General features: G+C 40.6%; 2 protein-coding genes across 2 annotated transcripts in view; both read left to right on the top strand.

Annotated features, from left to right (window-relative positions):
* The window catches only part of LOC140946859 (uncharacterized), a 29,254-nt gene extending 3,960 nt beyond the window's left edge, over nucleotides 1-25,294 (top strand). The window contains exon 5 of the mRNA XM_073395964.1: nucleotides 24,396-25,294. Within this exon, the coding sequence (XP_073252065.1) occupies nucleotides 24,396-25,294 (899 nt within the window). The remainder of the gene's footprint in view (nucleotides 1-24,395) is intronic.
* LOC140946585 (uncharacterized) lies at nucleotides 390-10,712 on the top strand. Its single transcript, XM_073395705.1, has 4 exons — nucleotides 390-537; nucleotides 1,889-2,011; nucleotides 5,238-5,375; nucleotides 10,354-10,712. Exons 1-4 carry the CDS (start codon nucleotides 390-392, stop codon nucleotides 10,710-10,712), a joined length of 768 nt encoding a protein of 255 aa, XP_073251806.1.
* Nucleotides 25,295-26,012: the final 718 nt, after the last annotated feature.

The raw sequence follows: 26,012 nt of genomic DNA, 5'->3' as shown, positions 1-26,012 counted from the left end.
AACTATCAATAGCTGGATTCGAGGTTTTTGTCACGGCTTTAATTTTCTTTTTTTTCTATGACTATATTTTGCTATATGCCGCAAAAATCTCCTCGTGCAACTTTCTATTATTTTTGTTGACATTTTGCTTGTTTGTCCCTGTTGGACAAGATTTTGACACCTCTTAAGGGGTGATATTAAACAAAAAAAGACTGGTTTATCGTTCATCTGGGGATAGTCGTTACTTAGATATTCATTAACGACGTTTTAAACTGCGTACTTCTAGTCTTCATATGTTTATATGCGATTGTGTCGAGTGTGGGTGGGCTAACAAAACTAAAGGAAGAAACATTTGAACAGACGACTGAAGGAAATCATTCAGCAAAAATTATATTCTTCTAAATAAATCAATGCATTCTTTTTACTATTTTGCAGACATCAAAGAGTGCGAGACAGGAAAGCATCACTGCGACTCCAATGCTTTCTGTAACAACACTAAAGGCTCCTACATTTGTACATGCAAACCAGGATTTACCGGAAACGGCGTTAACTGCACAGGTAATATAAGGAAGCAAAAACCCCCAGCTTATATCCCCGAATAACCTGATAGGAAAGCATTTCTATTTAATAAATGTTTTCGAGTTCCATTAATTAAGGTTTATGTTACATGTTTAGGGGTTCTTTGAATGGTTCCAGCATGATAGCATATCTGATAGGGGGCTTGTGAACTTGTGAACAGACTCAGTTGTCCGAGTCTGGGGTGTATTAGTACGGCGGTGCCGTCAGCGGGAGCCGGCGAAACCGGCGATATGAAGAATAGAGCGATTCTCCAATTCCATACTTAACGTCAAAAAATATTTGCATATTCTGCAACTATCATTTTCTGGATTTGCAGGTTTTGTCGCTGCTTTTTTCCCTTTTTTCCATGACTAAATTTTGCCAGCTGCCGCAAAATCTCCTCATGCAACTTTCTGTCATTTTTGTTGACATTTTTTTTGTTCCTCTTAGATAGTACTTGAAATCTCTTAAGGGGTGAAATTAAAAATAGAAACTTAGCTCGTCTGCAGGCTCGCTTTTCCTCGTCCCATCCTTCTTTCCAGGTTGCGCTGGTGGTTCCACCGCCAAGACAACCCCAAATTCGCACAAGTGAGCCAGCTCGCAGACTAGTTTATCGTTTATCTCACGATATATAATAGTCGTTACTTAGTTATTCATTGAAGATCTTTCAAACTGCCTGCTTCTGGTCTTCATTAGGCGATTGTGTCGAATGTGGGTTGTGTAATAGTTCCCCCGTAGCTGCTAGTGATTAGCACTGACGAGCTTCATTTATGGTTGGTGGGTTTTCCACCAACGATGCGGTCCGCAGTGGTACTAATTCGCAACTGTGTAGTAGATGTCTGATCGTGGTTATCCACGCTTCTGGAATTTCAATTCAGTGAGTGTGAAAATCAGACGATATCGTTAATTTTCTTTGTATGCGCCTGATAAGCCAGCGTTACCAGGAAAACCGCCTATGGCCTAGTCTAAAATGTCACACGTCTCCACCCCCTAATCCGTGGGTGGTGCGTCTCTCTTCCCCACGCCCTTTACGGGTTATGGGCTGGAGATAAATGACATTTCAGGCTGCGTATGGACATTTACGTTCATCTGGGGATTAATAAAGGAGGTACACAGAGAAAACACATTTTCCTTTTGTGGGTCGGTAGGGATGGACATAACGAGCAAACCCTTAGTTTTTCCATGAAGTGGTGTGTCGTCTGGCTTAGTCACTTAAATTATTGTGGCACGCAATCAAAGAAAACGGTAATCATTAAAATGATTTTCTACGAAAGATTTCAACAGATGATTGAAGGAATCATTCAGTAAAAATTAGATTATTCTAAATACAATTTTATTTACTATTTTGCAGACATACACGAGTGTGACACAGGAAAGCATCAGTGTGACTCGCATGCTTTCTGTAACAACACTAAAGGCTCCTACATTTGTACATGCAAACCAGGATTTACCGGAAACGGCGTTAACTGCACAGGTAATATAAGGAAGCAAAAACCCCCAGCTTATATCCCTGAATAACCTGATAGGAAAGCATTTCTATTTAATAAATGTTTTCGAGTTCCATTAATTAAGGTGTATGTTACATGTTTAGGGGTTCTTTGAATAGTTCCAACATGATATTATATCTGATAGGGGGCTTGTGAACTTGTTAACAGACTCACTTGTCCGAGGCTCTTACAATTGTACATGCAAACCAGGATATTTTGGAAATGGCTTTAATTGCACAGGTAATCTTGTAACAAAAACCCTGATAGCAAAAACCTTAACCTTACATAAAAAGTAGACGCTAAAGTGTTTGTTAAATCTTCAGCCCCGTAGCCATGTTTTATTACTAGGGAGTTTAAGATACGGAGACTACGGACTACGAACGATTGCACTACAGACAGTAGACTACGAGAGAAGAGGCGGAGAGGGAAGCAACACGCAAAGATTTTCTTGTTTTCATCACAGTTCACAAAAATGCAAGTCAGTTTTGCGTGTGATCTTATCTTTAGAACAATGAACAAATTCTTCCATACTTGAAGGAAGCAATTACGTCGGGTGAAATTGGTAAACAAAGTTTTGGTTACACAGGTTTTATTTTTTTCGCCCATGAATACTTATGTCAAATATTAAAGAAATAGACAGAAATAGTAATAGCTCATTTATTAGATTTAGAAGATGGACTTCTCCGACTACTGATCTGATGTAGTTTGAAGTATTGAAATGCCGAGTTTCGATTGTCTCGAAGATGTTTACATCATTCTCATTTAGCAAATGGCGCGATACAAAAACTCGCATAAACAAAGGTTACACAAGTAGAAAGACACACTAATCAGTTCGAACAAACATTGAAACTTTTCAAGTGCGAAGAGAAAGTAAATTACCTGCATGATTTCTCTTTTCCTCGGCCGTCAATCTGAACTCTGCGTATAAACAGCTAAGCTTATTTAAATATGAGCTTAGCTAGATAAATAGCCTGCGTAGCTGGCGGTATTTTGTAGTAGTCGAGTGAGATTTGGCAGCGGAGCCGTTGTAATATAGTCGAGTGAGATTTGACGGCGGAGCCGTCACGAGCGGCGAAGCCGCGAGAAATACCGCCTGCCAGAGAACCATGATTTTTCGAATGCCGCCCACTTTTTGTCACGTTAGCTGATCCCAATTAAATCAGCCAATCAAAGAGAAACCTGCAGTTTGAAACTTCCGATTATTTTCGCCCGAGACAGTCTAGAAATAAGCGTTGACAGGCTAAACACGACTCCTAAGCTCGTGACAATGTGAAACGTGACCTTGTGAGTTTGCTTGAGCAGAGGTTTTTTTTATTTTCTCGGCTCTCGCTCGAAGGTTACTAGCACTACACAGTGCATGTATCATTCTAAACTCTGACTGAGTAAATCTTTTTTTGCAACACTAGGCTTAACATTGAAAGGTCATGAAGCTGGTTTGTTACATGCATACTGAGCAACCATTTCCGGTGGTTTATTCTTCTGTAGGTGTTCCTGCTAGGATTTGATCTCAGATGCAGTTGTAAAGTGTTTTAATTTTCTTTGACCTTTGTTTCTTACGGCTAAATTAAGACAATTCCAGCGCTGTGAAGTTAAAAGACGCCATTTCGGCAATTTGGTCATCAATTATGCTCTTTCTAAAGCGGAAATCACAATCACTTTACATGTACGTCTTCTCCAGTTTGCCATCTGCTCCCTAAATTGGGAAATATACGCGAAGGCTCATCTAACATGATTGACATATGTATGGCCCTCGACCAATCCGTTTCCCCGCACACTGGTGTGTGGACCATTCAAAATACCGGGGTTTTCTGGCAGGCGGTATTTCAACCGCCTCGTCCCTACTCCTTTTTTTTGGAACACGGCTCCGCCGCCAAAACTTTAATCTCGCACCCACACAATACCGCCAGCCACGCAGGCTACTAGATAAAAATGTAGTCACAACAGTGGATTAAAAGCGTAAATCTGAGCAGAAATTAGACACAACTTACATATTTCGCTTGCCTCTCACTTAAAGCAGGTGAATTGAAAACTTTTTTACGAAAAGACGAGATTCTTGAATTACCGAGACGGCAAAATACGAGCAAAACGTTCTCCGTAGTGCCGACTACGCGAAACAGCTCAACAACTCACCGTAGCCGCAGGACTACGCGGTAAAAATGAACAGTCACATGGTTTTGATCATGCGCAGTAGCATGTTTAACCGTAGTCGTAGTCCGTAGTCGCCGTATCTTAAACTCCCTACTGTACGCGAAGGGGAAGGGGGAGCGATCCAAGGAGAAGTACGGACAACACGTGGCTAGAGGCGAAGTCTCTAGAGCGAAAGAGGGTTGTCTGAGACTGCATTTCGAGCGTTTTGGTGAAAAATGATATTTTGTCAAATTTTATAACTTCAAAAGTGATTTTTTTTGGCAAAGAGACTAACTGCTTTATTTACGATATTACTAACAAGGACAATGTCGATGTCACTATTGAAAATTACAAATTAGAAAGAAAGTTTTGCATCAGTATTATTCACTAGGTTTGATTTTTCAATAGTGGAGCAAGTTCAACCCACGAATGTGGCCCGCATTCAAATCCCAGCGTTCACACCATGTATGGGTTGATTTTGTTGTCGGTTCTGTCCTTTGCTCCGAGAGTTTTTTCTCCTTGGCACTACGGTTTTCTCCTCTCCTAAAAAACCAACACTTCGAAATTCCACCTCATAATAAGTGACGCGCAGACACGTCTAAACGAGTTCTTAAGAACTTCTAAGTACTTCGTGGGTAAAAAAAATAACAAAAATTGCGAAAAATGATCTTATAGTTGACTGATTGATATTCCTATCTATTACATAGAACGTATTTACTGGTATAGGACTGATTATGTGGAGTTGATATTTGTTGCAATTTTATAAACTCAAACCGTACCACTGAACTAGGTTCTATGTAAAACGAAATTTAAAAAAGCAGTTCAAAAACCTACATAAAGTCATCTGCGTCGTCTTGCTAAACATGTCTTAGTTTCTGGATTTTTAATGCACTATCCCCCATCTTTTTATATGTTGCGTCAATCGCTTACTTAGTTTCCAATGCACATTTAATACTTTTCTGACACGGAACGATAACTTAATATTTCCAATGTTCTTGCATCACAAGATGCTCTTACAAAACAGCGAAGTAACTACAAGGTAGAATCGACATTAAAAAGATATTGATACTAAATCTCAATCCGTAGATGTTGATGAATGCACCAGCGGCTTACACAGCTGTCACAAGTTCGCTTCATGTACAAACACCATTGGATCCTACAGCTGTTCATGTGACCAGCATTTCAGTGGAGACGGTAAAAACTGCCAGCACTTAATTGCAAGCGGTAAGTAGTTTTCATAAGTTTGGGTTATTAGTTGTCTCCTGCAAGCCAAAAATACTTCAGAACGCTACCAGGGACAACTCAAGCCAAGGCGCATTGAAACACAAGAGAATGGAACATTAAACTTCCGTTTTCTTGTATCGCACCAGTTTACTTAAGTGATTTCAGGAATGTGCCGCTCGTCACGAATCCCCACGTTTCTCTCCCTTTCGATTTATTTTGTGGCGTAAACTTTTACGAGCGCCTGTAGTTTATTGTCCTACGTATTTTACCGTTTCCTTATCTAGCGTGGAAACTTCTTTGTGCTCTGCAGTACTCCGGTTAGATTGTGCTTATGCTGATGTCGCACATGTAACCAGCCTTTAACAACTGTTTAGGCTTCTCACTTTTTCTGGCTTTAATTCTGTATCCTAAAATTTATTAGTGTATGGGGATATTTTAAGGCAGTGGTTTGGAGATCAGCAGACTAACTCTTACATCACTGGGTGTGACTGGTGCGTTAAGATAACAGTGATTTCTTGGTGTTGCAGAGAAGAGAACTGAACAATACCCTCACCACAAAACAAAAGCTAAGATAACACATAGACTTCAGTACTCCATAGAAAATGTGAGAGTAAGATTTTCGGTCACGACTTGAGGAAGACTCAGAAGAGTAAGTGAAACGTAACGACAAAGGTCAAATGGCTGGCATAAACTCATGCTATAGTTAATACAAAAAGAAAACGTGGATCATCAAGGGCTTCTTGATCAAGTTTTCTTCGAGAGATAAAGTAGCTTCACGATAAACGTGCAATATATTACAATTGCACTGAATCGGGTACAACAAACTTTCAAAGGTCCGACTGACATAAACCACTTCGTCGTTCGACCCTTAGCAAAAATATTCTTGTGATAGAAGCATGGGAATGAAATGGGTACAAAAGATCATTCTACTGTGGAGGAAATTTTTTTTGTTGTTTTCGTCCTCGCGCTCGTACCTTTTACTCACAACTCAAAAAGCGTCGAGCCAAGAAAAAATTTCATAATGCCCCGTCATTACAAGAAAAATCATGCCCACTCAGCAGGCAATCAGAGCGCGAGTACTATTGTAGCCATATAAGATGGCATATTGTCCAGTGTTATTTATTCAAAACCAGCTTGCGTTGACCAAATTTGGGACAAGAAATGTACCATCGATTCGACGGTATATTGCCCAAGCAGCCTCTTTTCCAAGCAAATATCCCTTTGATCAATCTAATTTCCAGGCCCGGCAGCCTAGTTGTTTATTCCCGAGTGATCTAAAAAATGTATAGCGTTATACGGAAATCTCAAAAAATGCATAAATTAAAGAAATCAGGCTGTGGACTTATCGAAGTTAAATTCGTAAACAGTACCAGAACACTTCTAGGATGATGTTCATGCGAAATCGTGAGAGTGGCTGTTCTGAGTTACGCTTGCTCGGCATACTTGTCAGGCACGACTGCAGGAGAAATTTCTTCGCCCTTGAAAGTAAATTATGTAAGCTTAATTTTGTTGTTAAACATTAATAGACCTTTTTACCGATACGGCGGCCGTAGTGAATTAATTCGATTTATAGGATGCCCAGGGGGTATGAGCGCATTTCGTTTGTATTTTCGAGCGCTTTTCGGGCCTTTTTTCTCTTAACGTTTACTTAGAATAAGATTGTAATGGGAAAAAAGATCCTTGTGCCGTGTTTGGATGTAATAATGATCGCCTTTGTCTAGTTTAGTATTAGAAATATGGTCTTTCACTGTATATTTCGCGGGAAAAGGGCAGTCATTATATACATCAAAACACGGCACAAGGATCTTTTTTCCCATAACAATCATATTCTAAGTAAACTTTAAGAAAAAATGTCCCGAGAAGCGCTCGAAAATACAAACGGAATGTGCTCATGCCCCCTGAGCATCCTACAATACTCCTTAAATCGAATTAATTCAATATGGCCGCCGTATCGGTAAAAAGGTCTATTCTCCTTCGTGACACATGGGATCGAACGAAACTGGTAGAGTAAACGTGCAGAGTTGTAATGAACAAGCCTAGAAGTACTCTGGTGTTTACGAATGTCTTTGCGATCAGTCCACAGTCTGATTACTTCGGTTGGTGCATTTTTCGTTTTGTTTTGTTTGGCTAACATGCTACAAAAATTGTTGAATTTCTTTGACTTTTTTGTGCCCCATTTTCACTGAAAAATCTTCTCGAAGAAAGCTTTCCTACTCGAGCCAGACACTCGGTGCGGCGAATAGTCGAGTTTGCATGGCAGGTAAAGCAGCGCGATAGATTCTGGCCTCCGATTCACTGGGCACAATAATAGTTTTTGTGCCCAATTAGAGACAAGCACTCGAATGAGTCGTGGAACTGGTTTGTCAAGAGTAAAAGAGCATCCCAGGGGCTCCCTCGCCGGTTCTTGAACGTTACGGATTCGAATCCCGTACAAGCCTGAATTTTTTTCAGGCTTTCCTTTTGCAACTGCAAAAGTTGCGTGTTTTACTGCGATGATCTTCCTTCAAAATAATTTTTTTACTCCGCAGTTCATCACATATATGATTTTCATATATTCATAATTTCATACCCAGCCTCATTCAATAGGCATTTAATTCAAAATAGCAACCTCTTCTTTAGGTAACATGCGGCAGTTTATCTGTTTATACATGAGTAAACTAAAAAGATATAGTGAAAGAGTTCACGGCTAACCGGAGGCTGTTAACCGCCTTGGCTTTCGGCCTTGATGGGTATACGTATTTGCCCGCAATGCACACCTGCTACCACATCACGGGAAATTACTTTATGGGAGGAGATCGTGACTGCTAAGGAAATAGGTATACCAAATATTGTGAGAATGCGGAGTCTAAAGCTCCCGAGAGTCTTAACGTGGCTCTGGAGGGGCTAAACTCAGTTTGATATCACTGAACTCCGTAGTAGCACTGGCCAAAAGGAGATAAAAACCGCACAATTTGAAGCGAGAGCCGTGAACCATCATGCCACTAGCACTCAAGTTCAGAAGGACAGAATTTATAGGCTTTTTATATGATTGTAATTGAGCTTCAAAGGAAAAAGGAGAAATAATAATTCACTGGGTCCGGCACGTAAAGCCGTTGTACAAGGCACGCAGACTAGTAAGTTTACAAAGGGAACCCCAGTAACTCGAAATCTGAAGGGGAAAGAAAAACAGTTTGGGTTAGCGTATATATATATATATATATATATCTGTCTGTATTTATGAAAACACGGCTTCAGTGAGTGTCTAAAGGTCCTATGCTAAGTGTGTCCTTGGAACCAAGACTTTGACCCTCCCCACCCAGGACAATGGGTGACTGTCTGCACCTCCCACTAAGCTCTGCAATTATCATGATAATCATTCTCAGCAGAAGCCTGATTTAGCTGACTAGGGCAAATTAAGACCAAGGTAGCTGCCAGTCAAAGCCTGTACTGAACACTGCTGCTTACTGAAGGGGTTGTGTCAAAACAGCCCTCTCCCTACCCCACTAGTTTTGACCCTCAGGCCTTCGCAAATTTTCTGCTCTTCACGAAAAGATTCTTCATACAGAAAATGCTCGTTTGCATTGTTTATAGTAGCTTCGATGTCCGCGTTATTCGATAACAAATGTCTCTCTCCCCCCATATCGCATTCCTCATCAATGTTACCAGTGCTCGAGTGGTAACAGATGGTGTCATAATCGACCAATAAGAGGGTATACTGGAATCCAGTATACCGGAACGACCCTTTTTTAACAATGTTTACAGGCGTTCTCTCGCTCTCGCCCCACACAAAGTACGGACCACACAAAGTACGGCTGTGTTGCAGATTAATCATGAATAATTCCCACAGTGAAACTCCGTCGCATTTTGAAATTAAACGTCAACAGTGTTATAAATCATTAAAACATTATTATAAACTGAAAATGAAGATAGGTTAGGTTTTAAGCTGTGGCCACGGTTTGCCCGATTTTTCTGTGCATTAGCTCCTAACCGTTCTCGTTTTTTTTTTCTCTGAACATTTCCCCTTCGCAAACGTAAACGTATGTGTCCCTCGTCGAAGAGGCAAAGTGAGGATATCTTTTTTAGGACTAAACGATGCAAGTAAAATCATTTTTCTCACTCAATAGTTTGGAGAAATCGGATTTCGGAAAAAAAATTAAAAACTCGTTACGCTGTTTCTCGTTACGCGGTTACGGGGTTTACTAACAACCCACAGAGAGATATTTGCAATCACCTTTTGGAAGGGAAAAAACTCGTCAAAAGGTTTAAACTTCAACAGAAATGAAGAAAAACCTCAAAAGGTCCTCATCGTAGCATCTTTTAAAGGAGACGATGAAAAAGCACAATAGGCTAGCGTCATAAACACCTTCATTTAATGGCTGCAATCGCTTAACAAGCTTCAACAACAGTTGATCAGTTAACAGTTGATCGTGTTTATCGTCATGACAACGAAATTTTTCAGGGGTTGTACTCGGTAGCTGACTCGAAATAAACAACAGACAACAACAACAACAACAACAAAAACTGAACCGCTTAAACAGACATTTAAAAACTGGTGTAGAAACCGGTAAAAAAAAAACACAGTGGCATCGCCAAGACTCTCCGCATTGTAAATATTTCTGTTCGATGGATATAAAAAGAATTATCCTGTTGCAGTCTAAAAAGATTTTCTCTTGAAAGTCCAGGGAAATTAAATGACATCGACGAGCAAAATTAATATCTGGCGCTATAATTGAGTACTGCAGTAGCCTGCGTATCAGGCCCTTGAGAAATATGGTTTCTAAGCTGTCCATTTCTGTTGGTCAGCGAAACGAACGAGAGAGAACACGCAAGCAAGCGGCAAAGCAGCTCTTCATCTCGCGTCAGCCTGCGAAAGCAGCCCTTTCTACTCGCTCCTCGCCGCTTGGAACAAGCGTTGTAGAACATTTTAACCGCAAAGTTATCCAACGCTTCCCAGCTTCTTCAAGTTTGATCATTTTAACTATTGTCTTTTTTATGTCAGAATGTCAAAATTACACGAGACTGAACAATGCTGACAGGAAGATAACTTATGGAAGACACCCTGTTAAATGTGACAACGGTATCGGCCCTGGATGGTTTCGTTTTAAAGGGTCAGCTGGCACAAGAATGCCAACTTCATGTACACCTATCCACAGGTGTAGCACTGATGTTACAGGCTGGTTGAAGGGTGGTCACCCCACAGTAGCAGACGGTCAGGTCAGCAGGCGGGTGTGTTTTCACTATTGGCCAAACTGCTGTCATTGGGAAACAGACATCTTTGTGAGAAATTGCAGTTCATATTATGTGTACTATCTAAGTGGTACACCTAATTGTAATGTCCGTTATTGTGGCACTGACTAAAAACAAGGTGCAAGGAAAGTATTACACATTCTATCATTTCATTTAAGTAGGCTTCATTGTACTAAAGAAACAAAAAAGAGAAAAAATGGAAAAATTGCACTTAACTTCAATATCTGAACTTAAGAAAAGGTAGAAAAAAAAAAACTATTACGCAGCACAACGTACAACTTGCGTTAGCAAGCAAGAATGAGTTTTCTTGAAACTTAAAATGAGTATAAATTTCTTTTAAGCCGTTTTAAAGATCAAGTAAGAAATAAATAGTGGTAATAGAACTTAACAGGAAGTAAAACTAGGTAAAATAATACCTTATAAAATTAGCAATGCTGTTTTTTGTGTCACTCGTCGCGATGAGTCCAAGAACGCCTAGCCTGCGAACAGCAGACGTATTCCCGGTCGTCGCTTCTCTCCCTAAAGAACGCCATGCACTTAATATTAAATATACTACGATGGAGAGATGTTTTAACTTAGAAGATGTGCAGAGAAGGGCGGGTTTGAATCTTGTTACTTGTTTTTATATTGATCTGTATAGGGATGCACTCTGTCAAATCGGAAACAAAATGCATAACGACTATAGGTACAGACAACTCTCACACAGCTTTGTTGAGGCAATTTCTGGATTAGGATTGGAGTCTCTTTGAGAAATAAACGTACAGTTTAGTGAAATACCTGTCACATGCGTGTGTTTTTATTGAGTGATGACAAGGTTATTTGCACGCTGGCGTCATTTTCCAGTTCTCTCTACCAGAATCCTCTAAACCCCAGATTAATACATGAAGCGTTTTACCGATTCAGAAGCTCATCATTTGATAGGCTCCTGACTGATTGAGCTAAACCCAGGCCAGACGGTGGAGTTTACTGTGTGAATCAAGTGTGCAAGTCGCGAAGCACTCTTGCGAAGGAAATGAAACGTCAATCGTATACTTGCACGGCCGTGCTGAAAGTGAGAAATACAACGAATCGAATCTAGAAAGAAAATCGAGAATAACCAAGGTCAACTAGGAATCAAAGAAAAAATTTTTTGACCCCGGCGAAATTTAAACAGGCTGTCATACTAAGAATGACAGCCTGCTCTCTCCAGGTCTTCGTTACAGATCTCCCGTCATTAGCCGTTTTGGGAACTTAATCTTAACGCACATCTTTCTCAGCCACCTTCCAATTCTCCTGCCATATAAAAACCCCGAGCTAGTTCATGCAGCTGTTAGACAGCTGGCCCCAGTTGTTCAAAAGGTGGACAGCGCTATCCGATGGATAAATCTCTATCCAGTGGATAGCGCAATTGGTTTCCCAAGTTCTTATCCACTGGATAGTTATTTACCTAGTGGATAGCGCTATCCAACGTTTGAACAACCGGGCCCTGGATTTTAGTCGAGTCGCTGGGGTATACTAAATACCCATCAACCCTTTCCCAGCCTTACCTCATTAGTATCTCCCCGAAAGCTATCTTCATTACTAATAACCCCCGCGGGGAGGGGGAGGGGGGAAGTTACTTGAGGGCAGGTTTGGCGTAGGTGAACCGCCAAGGCCTTCCAACCCTGACCTTGTTTAAGTCAAAATCCGTTTTGCTACCCTACAAGAGACTGTTTTTAATGACCCTGTTTAAGACAGTAGCCCAAATGCCCTTTTTAAGGAAATAGTATAAAAGAAAAAATACAAAGTATATGGGGAAAAAATATATTTATTTAATTTGTTTTTGAGTCACATACAAAAAGATGTTTTTGAGATTACTGAAAGAACAAAATATGATTATTTTAAAAACTTCTTTTCACACGTATATTGCACCCCGCCAAACTTCACACCATGTTTAATGTTTCGGGTCTAAAAAGAAACCCTGTTCAAGATGCTCAATAGTGAAATTATATACCCTGTTTAAGACTCAAGACCCTGAAAACTATACCCTGTTAAGCAGCACATACCCGTATAGGCCAAGTACCTCCCCCCTCCCCCTCCCCTTCGGGCTAATAACGCTGCCCAAATAAATAAAGTCAGCAATGAATTCAAGTTTCCTCACAGGTGGCCCAAGCTCACGTTACGAGGAAAGGGTGACGCGTGACGTTTGTGGTGGACGAGCCGGTGCGTGTCGCGTTACGTTAGGCGGGCGACCGTTGAAAATAAGAGACTTTGTATGAGAAATCAGGCTTATGGCTGGTGTACGACGACCTGCGCATTTAATACACAAAGGGAACACACTATCATCTCTTGGAATAAATAGACGTAACGAAGCTCACTGATATATGATACCACCTAGTCTCCTATATCAATAACAATCCATTGTTTTTATTGTCACATTTTCAAATTCTTATTTGTAACGAACTTTCAGTTTTATTTTCATTTTTCTTTTAGCCCCTGAAGAAGGTTTGTTTTCAAACCGAAATATTGGGCAATTTGTTTAAATATATATTTTGTTTGTTTTATTCTTCTGTTTACTTCTTCATCGCCTTGCCGTAAGGATCAGTTTGCCATTTCATATTTTTCTACAAAAAAAGTTCAGCGATCGATCGCTGCGATCATATAGCGATCATATGGAAACCACTCTCCAGCGATCACAGCCACAACAGTTGCTGAGATAGAACTTTTTCTATCTCAGCGATCGTTGTCGCTGCGATCGCTGGAGAGTGGTGGCTCTGATCGGTGCGATCGCTGAACTTTTTGCATGACACGTGTTCAGTCTGATCTGTCGCCATATTGGTTTCTCCTAAGGACCGAGTCCTCTGGCGAGTGAGCTTCCACAGCACTCGTCTCGCGTTTCTCGAGTACTCGTAAAACGCGCTCTAGTGCGTCAAACAAGGAGACCCGTCAACTGGATATCTTTTCAGTAATAAGAAATAGAGCATCAAGAACTCCAACTTCCCAGTTGAAACAACGCGTAGTCAACTTTTCAGACAATATTTTGACTGGCCAGACAAGCCTTCTTCAGGTTTATAGATGTTACCAGCGACGTTTAGTATTTTATTTTTTTTAAAAAAGGCAAATACTCTATTGACTCTTGTAATTCCTTTGAAATGACCTCTTAATTTCGTTTTACAGCGAAAGGAGTGTTGTTGCTGTGTTAATGTTGTTGTTCGACGACAAGGAATTTATTATTGAAAGTAGATATTTTAATTCCGCTCTGCATTGCTGGAGAAAAAAAGGAAAACGAAAATACAGGACTGGACTTTCCTATAAGTATTGAAAACTGGTTGACCCTAAGCACAATTTCACACGTGATACACATTATTTTTTGCATTCTCAGTGTGTAGTTGTGTTTTGTTGCTGTCGTTGTTGTTGTTGTTGTTGTTGTTGTTGTCTGTTTATTTTCCTTTTTTCAGTGTAGTTCGTTTTCCGTTTCATCCTGAGTTTCAGTCTTTTTCCGTTTCATCCTCAGTTTCAGTCTTTTTCTGATGCTCCATCTTCTTTTTTTTTCGCCTTTTATACTCGTGATTTTGTTACTTATATTTTTGAAACCCCATTTTTTTTGTGCGTGCACAAATCGTCCTTCCAGCCATACGAAACGGTACGTACGTCATGTATGGGACATATATTGTACCAACTTTACTTCACTTCTTCTTGTTAGCTTGTTACTGTTACCTTTCCAAGAAGGGTTACCCTAGTACTCGCAAATTTCTTCTTTTTTACACGACGTGTTTTCAGGACAGGTAGCGGTTACCCTTGCGCCTTCAGTCATGCGCCTGGTTATTTGCGTGTCTCGCGCGTTTTGCTAGACGGACCAAGAACAAAGAGAGACTGGTCATAGACATCGTAGACTAGTTAACCACAGCTAAGTAACCCCGGTACGGCTGGGACCCTGGAACCCTTAGCCTATACCAGAGCTAGTTCAGCTGAATTTTGCTATACCCTATACTAGACTAAACTCCCCAAATCCTCCCCAATCATAGAGCAGCTTTTAAGCTGAGTTGCGTAAATTTAAACTTGCCGATTTGATATTTTTTTATATTTTTGAGTGGCAATTTGCGGTTTTCAGACTAAAATCTCCAACCAATTGATCAGTTTCCTGGAAATTGATACCCTATTCTAGACCTAAACTCTCCGATTTATAAACCCTATCCTAGAGTAAATTATTTGGATATCATTACCTTCACAGCGGCACATACCTATACAGCCCATATGAGCAGTACCCCCGGGCCTTAACCCGCCTGCTAGGATAACCCTAGCACCTACGTTGCGAAAAGAACAAGTAGCGTCTATAACTGCGATGATCTTCTTTCACATAATTCTTCACCCCGCAGTTCTCATATATGATTTTCATACATTCATCACTTCATCATCATCCTTTCACGGGTTTAATACAAACCAATTCAACGGCCTGCTCCCAGTTGTTTCGTTAGCTCAATTGGTAGATAACCTTTCAGTGATCCTCAGTTCGCTCCCTTTGCCCCATCGCTTCATGCTCAGTAGGGTGGTTCATTAACTTTTATTTCATGATACTCAGATGCCAGCGGCTGTAAAATCATAAAAATGAACGTACAGTAAAAAAGGAAAACTGTCGAAGGACGGGCTTCTGAGTTTGACTTCATCCAAGTTTATTTTTCACAGTGACATACGAGACTCACGGAAATATGACACTTTTCGCGGGAAACAAGCCGTGCTATTTATAAATGTAAGAGTTGACTCAAGAATTGAAAGTAATCAAGATGGAGGCTCAAAGTAATGGGCTCCTGATGTATCGTTGTTTTCTATTGGCTGTTACGAGTCTTTCTCTATAAATAAAAATGGGATGAATATTACTCACTTCCATTTTAAAAATTGAATTAATTCATAAAACTTTAAAAAAAACACGACACCCTTTCTACGTTCTCGGACATCCGTCATCAAGTTAAAAAAAAAATAAATATGAACGTCAGGAGGGTAGCGTCCATATACGCACATACACTTGTGCGAACACATGAAATCTAGAAAAAAATGTAATATTCTTATTTTCCTGAAAGCATTTTCCTGAAAACATCGTTAAATTGGGATGACTGATAAATTTTTCTCACTATATATATTGATATCGTTGTAACAGAGTTTGGCGGTCTGAAGGGTTCTAGACGACATTTGCTTATAACTTTCTTAATGGCGTCAGTTTTATCGATGGCACTAGAGATGGGTACAATAAACAACTACTATAACTACTGCATTTTCGTCGTATTCATGATTTTCTTAAAATTTTCTGCAGAAAACGCAGGAAATGGCATATCCGAGACAATAAATTAAAATTAAGAAATTTTCTGTGCGAAAATTTACTTCCCATGCGTACACCTTTAAAGTCTCACGCTACACCCCTGAATTAAGGGATCTATCACCTACATTATCACGCCGATTGTATTGAACGCATACCTAAAACATGTTTAAAATCAGGGGGGGGGATACCTTTTGACCAATATAGGGCCAAGGTCAGTTGAGAGGGTCTGAATGGGGGAATCCACTTGTCGGTTGTCGGTTAAAATTCAGTTACTTTGTCGGTAGTCGGTTAAAATTTTCGATCTTTGTCGGTTGTCAGTAAATGTCAGTTATATTGTAAAAATGCACGTTAATTATTAACAGTTGTTTTGTATTTCCTGACCCAGTTTCAAGAATTTGATCCTTATAAAACGAAATAATACATCATTTTATTGCACTTTTAAAACTTCATTTTATTTATTTCTGTATTGATCATTGATTTCACCTTTGTTTCCCAATATAGTACCGATAAAATCACCAAAGCTTTTGTTGTAAATGGGAACTTGGTTTCCTTACTGATTACAGGGCACAATAAAAAGTAACCAAAAGAGGTTAACTGGCCCACTCTAGGGGTGACAGGCTGTTCATCTATACCGGCGTGAAACCGTGTGTTGACCAAATATTATGGCTTTCATGATCACGAGCATGCCCCTTTATATGATTTCCCGCTTTCTTGTAGGAAATAAAACTGAGTCGTTCTTTAAACATTTGGCAACGTACAACGTAGTGATTGGTTTTGATTTCCACTTTTCCAAAGCTTCTTTTAAACTGATGGACACTAATATTTGGTATTTTGTCACGAAAGGCGCGGCTTTCCTCTCTGTGAGTTATATTTTTCATAGCGCCTTTTCTTTCAAATTGTGTGGGTAGCCTCTGTTCATCACCGTTTTTTACAAATTGAAATACTCCTTTCCTCAAACGTTTCTTCAGAGGAGTTTGTTTCGGCATGGGAGGGTTTCCGTTTGTTTAAATTTAATGTGCCTCAACATCGAGAATAGCTTTTTCGTTGAATCTTGCATGTGCCTTTGTATATTTGTAACCGTGTCTACAAACACAGTCTATGTGTCAGATACTTCGGCCATGAATTCAATATTACGGTGATGTAAGTTTCACTGAAGTTTGCCTTTTCGAAGAAAGGTACGATGTCTGATTTTAGCATGTCCCAAAGATCTAGTATGTAGTGTTACCAAACCGTTGGTTTAAAGAATGTTTTGCTTACTGAGAATTTTTGTTTCAATATATGCGAAGAAAATATTGGCAAAGGAAACTGATGTATTTTTGGCCATTGCGGTTCTGTGGTGCTTTCCACTGAAGTGGAATGAATTTTCTTTGAGAATTAATCGATCTAAGCATTCCTCGCAGGTAATATGTAGGAATAGAAGAGTTGTCCTTGTAGAAATTTTTATACGCTCTGCAAACTACTCGTTTTATGATATATTTGCCATGATATATATTTTATGATATATTTGCCGTGAAGTCCACCGAAACAAGAAATGTTCGATTTTTCGCCTTTTTTTCAAAATATGATTTATATAGCCGGTATAACTTCCTTGATTTTGATATGGGTTGTAGCAATGTAACAAAGAAGGAAATTCTTTCCGTTTGACCAACTGATAGGTCATAAATTTAATATGCTAACTTTCTAAGGTAGGAAAAATACAAAGTTCTCTTCTTAATGGAAACAAATATCGATCAATTAATGTCGGTTCATGTCGGTAGTCGTTAATATTTTTCCTGTCGTTAGTCGGTTATTTTTTTCGCGTTTTGTCGGTAGTCAGTAATATTTTTCGCCCTTTGTCGCTAGTCGGTTAACCCCATTCACACCCTCAGTTTAGGGAAAAGCTAGTTAGCCCAAAAATAAGCCGTTTCCCCCGGCCCCACCTCTAAATTCGCTACTGTATAAAGAAACCACCCGTTTTCTGCATAGTAGGCATTAACTAAAAGGGAAAGGGGATGGAGGAGAGCACGAAGAGTGGAAGTGGTCTTTTTTTACGCTCAGATTCTGAGCGTAAAAACAGTGATTGGTCAGAATAAATTAACTGTCAAGCTTCGACTTAATACTTTGTTCCGATTGGCTGAAATCTATATCATACCATTTGAGTATCCACATCATATACCTTTTGAGTATATTAAATTTGATCGACCTATATCGCGTTTTCGCGCACATGTGTCAAGTCAATTATGGCGCGGGCGGAAGTGGGAAGAGATTCGAGTTTGTTTTTCAAGTAATATATCAAGCATGAGATGCAGTGTTTCATCACCAGATGAAACACCGAGAAGAGAGTTGAAAATACGACGCGCAGCGGAGTATTTTTGACGAACTTCGAGGTGTTTCATCTGGTGATGAAACACTGTGTCGAATGTTTGATATTTCTTCTCAAACAAAATCATTTTAGAAGGAGAAATTAAGGATGCAAATACTAAGCAGTGTTTCATCCGATTTCCAAACACTCATTAAACATTAATTTCCTTTGTATTTTCTTAATGAATTATTAATGAGTTTGAGAAGAGTTGTTGTCAGAATTAGAACTGAAAAAAAGGCCTAAAGTTTACCCTGAAAGAAGAGCTGAAGACCGCAGTGAAACATCTTTTTGAAGAAAGAAACCTTGTGGCGGTTTTATGTAATGTACGTATGCCACAAATATTGCCTATGGTCAAAAAATCCCCTGGTTTGAAACCCGGTAGAGCTGGCCCTTATGTTCAAGGTGATCTCATGATTGAATTGCACTGTGTATCCTTACTGGGCAATTAACTTCTGGTTTAGCGCCCGCTATGTTAAAAATTGTGCTTTTAACGTTTTCATTTTAATTTGGGTCTATCAGTGATAGTTTTTCATATCATTTTATTTCTCATTTTCATCGTTTTTTCGTTTCCTACGTGCATTACATGGCTGCCCAGTACCCTTTTCTTTAATTACATCTCTCTCTCTTTTTTAGAATCGACTGCTTGCTCTGCTTTAATTTAATGAGAAAATCACCCTGGATGCCCAAGCTATTTTTTAACTCCGAGTTTCGAAGGAAAAGTTATCGGCTGAAATTTATTGCAGGAAACTCAGAAGCAGGAGGCCGGAAACCGGCCAAATAACCCTGCACATCCGCACAGTACCAAAACTCGCATAATTTTAAAGATACTTTAAAGAAGGCGGCAAAGTCTCGAGGCAGTTTCAAGGTTAGTAATTTCACTAGCTATAACGGCAGATTAGGAGCCCATAACCCGGGAGTGAGCAACTCTTATACTAGGCCTATGTCACGGCGTTTTCACTGACCTATTCATTTTTAGATACATTTTAGGGTCCTTTTTCTAGGGAAATTTGAAGCTCCGCGCCATTCATCAGCGCATTGTAAATATATGATACCACAAAGGAAAACTTGACGTTATTAAAAGGTTAAAGATGAAATTGTCAGGGGTTTTGGTTTTGGTTTATGTGGGACATGAAAGATATTCTAAAATTTGCCCCAAAATCGTTCAGATATTTGATTTGCTCAGGTAAGAAGGTAAGGTATTTACAAGCGATAGTAGCGGGAAAAGGGGCAACAAACTGAGCGCACAATCTGTGATCGCTGTTTCTCGTTTTCGTGAACCGTAAGAGCACGTAAAGTGCAAATACTTGATTTTTCTACCGTGTCATGCCGGAGATTTGAAGACATAAATGGTTTACTGCATTTTCCAATAATATGAGACCTCCTCAAACTAAAAATTTTAATCAACGGTCACGTTATTAACTTTTAAGGACATCTTTGGTAGCGAAGGGGTGCTTACCAGCCCGGGGAGGGAGGGGGGGACTCCCTATAATGACATATACGGGGGGAAGTGCCCGAAAGAGGTACATTTTTCAGGGGTCAGGTATGTCAAAGGGTATAGGGAATTTCTCTAACTGAAGTATACGAAAGGGTAGGAATATCTATCATTTCAGCATTGAAAAGACGCACCTTATGGCCGGGTGCCATTTTTCAACCGGAAAGTATGCGAAACAGTAAATTTCCGATTGCAAGCCCCGCGGGGCTTATACAACTTCGTGCGAGGTTTTAGGAGGGCATATAAACAAGGGGCTTACTATTTAATTACTATTTTGATCAGCTTAGCCTGCGGAGACCAATCGCCGCTATGGGGAAAAATGGCAAAAATCGGAATGAAAATCGGCGAGTACTTTCAGTCGTGTTGATCCTCAACATTTACTTTGGACAACCGTTATCTGCCCATCCCCTAGTTTGAGGAACTGTTTGAGGAGTGCCTAGTCCCCGTACGGCGTTTTCCTAGGCCGTCTAGGCCAATGCATTTCGGTGACGTCTTCGAGGCGAACAAGCGTGCTAGGATCACGTGACTCGAAACGTAATGACCGCGCGAAATAATGAGGCCTAGGGACTAGGCAACTTCGGTCTGACATTTGCCGCTTACCTTTAGCGTGATTTAAATTCTCACTGATAACCGAGGTTGATAACGGTTACATAAGGGGAAACTGCTGTACTGCCCTTGCGCGCCTTTTTGGTCCGCATACAGTCCTCTATGAATGGTGTGGTTATAATCAAATATCGACCCTGCTCGCCATAAAGCCTCCAGTAGCTCAGTGGCTAGAACTCAGAGGGTCGTGAGTTCGATTCTCACCTGGAGCTCCGAATTTTTTCTGAGCTATTCTTCTACCAGAGCTCTCGATCCGTGGCGCTGACCCCAAGGATCACAGGCGTGCAACATCTCGTTTCGCGGGGACGGAAAATGGTTTGGACAAAGCAAAACTTTCGGTCAAAAAAACAAAATTTCGTTGAACGAAGCGAATTTTGGTCCATTCAAAACGAACTTTTGCATCAATACGTCGTCTGATCTTATGCTGCCTAGTTTGGTTTCCGTTTACTACCTCGCTCGAGAAATTTCGCCGACAATAGAACAATCGGACGCACCAAAATTTCATGATATTTCGTCTCACGCGAAAGTTTACCTTTGTAATTTGTTAGCTCGAATTTCCCCAAAATTCGGCCGCTCTCATTACTCTCATGGATCCAAAAGAGTTTTGTTTTTTAACGTATTATATGAACTGCTCTTTTAGCGTCGTACCTTGTAAAATATACATCCCCGTCGCTATAAAAGTATGAAAAACAAAATAAGTAAGCCTGGTGGGATCTTTATGGGTCCATTTGGAATTAATTTCCGGAACGATATCTCATGATCGACGCCGAATTAAATCGCCATTTTGAAAAATAGTCAACCGCTAGCCATTTGATCGTGAGCGCAAACCCCTTGCCCGAAAGGCAACGACGAAACGCGAAGTGCCAAGCAGAACCATTAAAGGGCAAGGCAATTCCGTATTATTTACTGTTAGCCGATATTAGCATATTGCGAACCCTCGGGCCCAGTTTTGTGGTATATAGGTTGCTTTTCTGTGCATCAATGCAGCATGCACTTACAACTGATTTTGCCATTTTTAATTTTAGGCGTTGTGTCCAATAATAACATGAAGCTGATTCAATTTGTTACGATCGTTTTTTGCTTCTGTCATCAATCTCCAAATGCCTCTACGTGTACCCAAAATGACGATCCCTGCGGTTACTTCCAGCCGTTTTATGAAATGGCGCTAAAAGGACATGTCTTCCAGACGCGAAAAGTTCCAAGTTCACTTTATTGTTTAGAAGCTTGCAAGCACGAGGCAAGATGCCAGAGTTTCAACCACGTCATGGGAAAGGACATCTGTGAGCTCAACAATCGCACAAAAGAAGCAAGACCAGAGGACTTCATCTCAGACGTTACCAAGTTGTACTTGAAAAAGCCTAAGAATAGAGGTAGATCGTAGAAGAGTCAATTTACTGAATGACACATATAAAGATCCCGGGCGATTCTCCACCCATCCCTCCCTTTACTCAATATTTTTCCTTGAGTGTTAAGCGAGGATGTTAAAGTTGGGTACTGTTATGGGAGGAATACTGACGTGGCAGTTTCTAGAGTCTCTAAAAGACGCCACTATGAGACGGACACCTCCCCCAAACGTACACCTGGAGTTGGTCCTCACCTTCGTACCTCAGTCATCTTCTTTGCCGCGGCTCTATAACACGGACAGCGTGTAACTAACTAGCTGAGATGGACACTAAATGGCATTGAGTCCCTCTCTCCGCCGCAGAGCTGAGGCTCGCGATGTGTAGCAACAATTGAAGATTTGTCTTTTTTACCTTTGACGTTATTTACAAATATTCTTTATTTTCTTTTCTCATTGCTTTTTACTTGTTATCAGGTGATATCTGGTTGTAACAGAGTTAATTTAAGACTCGTCTTGTCTAAAAATAGTAAGTGCACAGTGGACGATGAGAGGATAAAAAAAGCGGCAGCCCGGCCTGTTGTTCTGTCTTTCGCATTCTTATCGTCCACTGCGCGCTTTCTTATTTTCCTCTCCCCAGCCTCCTCTCGACGCTAGGGGGCTTCTGCAGATGAAAGAGCGGCAGTAGGGACATGAAGCAGCGACATTTTTGAGCGATGAACGTCAACCGGAAGTTAACCTTTTTCTCTTTTTATATGCCTTGACGCTACCACATTTTATTGCTAGGTGTTTTCACTCTTATAGAGACGTTTTGCCCAAACGTTTGTTCAAAATCACAGCTCAACCGTGCAAAAAGTTCACTTCCGATTGACGTGCGTCGCTCAAAAACGTTGCTGCTTTTAAAAACTATCTAGTCACAATGGTGGCTGACTTTGTATGAGTTGACTAAAGGTACGGAAAAACGGGCAACAAAAAACGTGCAACTTGTTTTGCATCATTGCTGTAAAACGAGTTAGATAGCGATATTGCGCGTTTTACCACCCATGTTCAAAGCTGTTAACAACCTGATTTGTTGCAAGACAGGTTTTATGTGGGTGGTAAAACGCGCAACTTTGCTATTCAACTCGTTTTGCAGCAATGTTGCAAAACATGTTGCGCGTTTTTTGTTGCCCATTTTTCAGTATCTTAAAGCTAAAGTGTAAGGTTACGTTATGTCGTGTTCTCTTGTGGTTTACCATTTTTCGCCACTAAGGTAATGAATGAAACTGGACACCTTAATTTTCTTCCTTGAATGCTGAGAGAATTCTATGTACTCGGTTTTCCTTCACAAAATAACACCCAACGCAAAATCAAAGGGAGGGAAAAAAACATTTTAAATATGTGGAATAAACCTCAACACTCCTTTACAAACTTGCACTTCATTCTTGGTTCTTTCCAGCTGATACTAATTCGGATTAAATGGGAAAAGGTCCTTCTCACTTAAATTTGACGCGTAAATTGTAAGCTAATTAAGATGTGCTAAACTTTACTTCTTTTGACATTGGCCCTTGGATCCATTCCTGAACTTCCAGCTGCAAGCTGCGAGGAAATAAAGATGAGTGAGGGACAGGTTGTGGCCAGTAAAAAATACTGGATGATCTGTATAAACCAGGATATGGCTGTACTTGCTTACTGCAATATGACGACGGGAGGTGAGCTTAATTACCTGCGAGCCTTTCCGAGCCAGCACACCATTCTCTACAATAGCGGGAAAATGCCAAAATTTGTCGGACGTAAGATTAGAAGCATGCACAATCGATTGTTTTTTTATTATTATTATTATCCGGGATATTCACTCCTGTGTGATGACGTCAGGTAAAACGTGCTCGTTTACGAGATCGAGAGATTTCGAGTAAATGTCCAGGGTGCAAGCAGATTATAAACGAGGAGAGTGTTTTGTAATTGCTTATTATAACGTTATTTTATTTTAAAACAGGCTTGCCAACCCTAATTACCAGAGGTCACTTTCATCTACTTCCCTTTATTTATTTTCAAACTGTATTCCTCGTATTTTCTTCCATCTCTGACGCCAGCGCTAACTTTCAAATTGAAACTCCTAGTTGTGTACTCGTTTTTCTTATCAGAGATGTTTGATCACAAATTGCTTAAAATGATTAATGATTAATTCTCGAATTAGTGCCCCTTTAATTAAGTGTACCCACATTCGAATAAGTGCGCTTACCTTTTACACCCCTTCTTATCCTCCCTCCTGATTTAACGGTTTCACGACAAAGTTGACTGACGGAAGCAAAGATTATTAGTAGGAAAAAACGCCATATATTACAGATTTGTTTTTCACTGATGAAGTGCTGGCACCCTAGTGTTAAATTGACTTTGAGGAAAGAGGGAACGTTTGCAGTGTACAATAGGAACTTTGTTACCAACAATACTATTTAGTCATACTACCGATAACGTGAAATCAGTGGGATCTGAATGTTCGTTGTCTTCCTGATATACCCTGAAGTGTTCATTCAACAGTTTAAGGTCCCCTTTCCCTGATAAATTAACGTAATTGAAAACCTTAAATGTAGTTAACATCTTTTGGTGGCTTTGCTGCTAACGAGGAGGTCTTATGTAAAGGCGAACTTGGATTTAGGGGGGAGCGTATTTTTTCTGAGACGCGAAACTTGCGAAACTTGCACGAGTTTCTTGTTGTAAGGCGTTTACCAAACCGGCTTTTTCAGTATGTATTGGTTTGTTTTAATTTTCAGTGCCTCTTATCAATTTTACAACAAAAGGATACACGGGACGATATGGTATTATTCAAAGATTCATAGTTCCGAAGACCGGTGTTTATCTGATAAAAGCCTGGGGTGCTCGAGGAGGAACACACTCGACTAACTATGGAGATTATCCCGGAACTTACTATGGTGGAAAAGGAGCGATGAAGCAAGGAACGTTTTGCTTGAATGTAGAAACTGTTCTGGATATTGTGGTGGGTCAGAGAGGAGGAGACTCAGTTGAAGTGAAAGGAGGACAGTCTACTAACTTGACGGCAGCGCAACTGGAACTGTCTGTAGAGGACAATGCTGGTACTGGGGGAGGGGGAGGGAGCTTCGTTTATAAAACAAATAACGAGCTTTTGTTAGCTGCCGGAGGGGGAGGGGGTGCGTCTAATGGATATAACGGGGTGGATGGTCAGGCGGGTCCTAGTGCCACAAGTAGTGTAGGGAGAGATTCAAGTGCGATTTATGGCGGAGGGACTGGGGGACAACCTGGCCAATGTAACAATAATCCCGAGACGGCTGACTACCATGGGGGAGTGGGTGCAGGTTGGTTGGGGGAAGGGTGCGCCAGAGTCGGCCCAGAACATGGGGAAAGGGGTGGATCACGTGCCCAGAATTGGGTGGGGGGACGTGCTGGAGGAATGAATAGTGGCTATAACGGTGGGCCACCCCCTGGGGCAGTAGGAGGGTTTGGCGGTGGGGGAGGAGGTTCCGAGGATAATGGTGCATCAGGAAGGGGTGGTGGATATTCCGGGGGAGGAAGTGGTTTATGGGATTCTCAAGCAGGTGGGGGAGGGGGCTCGTACTGTAGTGGCTCAAGCTGTTTAGGTATCACTGGAGGTAATATGAATGATCACGGATTTGTGGAAATATTTGAGTTATGAAATATTGATAACATAAAGTTCTTGGCTTTGCTGATCTTTCACATGATACATGTAGCTAGATTTTTAAAAATTTCACTGACCTTAGATAGCAATTGTAACAACTAACATAAAATTTGCCTGAATTCTCAATAGCCGGAGAAAATAGCCGACACTTCGAGACTCCACCGCTGGTTCCCCCGCGAAATGACGTCTGAGAAAAAAACGAGTGCAGAAGTTCCACACCGACGATTCGTCCCTACCCAGATCTGGGTCGTGTTTCTGATTGGTTGAAGCACATTTTCAACCAATCAAAAGCCCTACCCAGATCTGGCTAGTGATACGTCATCATAATGGAATTTCTGCCCTCCTTTTTCAGACGTCATTTCGCGGGAAGTCGCTAAAAGTCGGCTGTTTTCTCAGACTAGATTTTCAAACGTGCTTATAATTAAGACTTTCTTTCTCGTAGACCATACTAGCAATCTTTTGAACCAAGTATGCAGCGGCCATTGCGTCCTCCCCCCCCCCCCCCCCCCTCCGCTCTTTCATGATCCTTCTTTCTTTCTCTCCTATTTTATCCTTCTATTTTTCGTCTCTGAAGTGTCTTTAGGCTTTTTGGACCGATAAGAACTGAAGTTTTGTCTTTCTTCTGGTTAAATAAATCACAGTTTTTTGTTTTCAACACCAGCTAGATATATACCGTATAAGACCTGTAACCTGGTGACATTCATTTTAAAATAGT

Source organism: Porites lutea, chromosome 8, assembly GCF_958299795.1.
Source record: "Porites lutea chromosome 8, jaPorLute2.1, whole genome shotgun sequence".
NCBI lineage: Eukaryota > Metazoa > Cnidaria > Anthozoa > Scleractinia > Poritidae > Porites > Porites lutea.
Note: the sequence above shows the minus strand (reverse complement) of the source record. Positions and strands in the feature narration are given on the sequence as shown.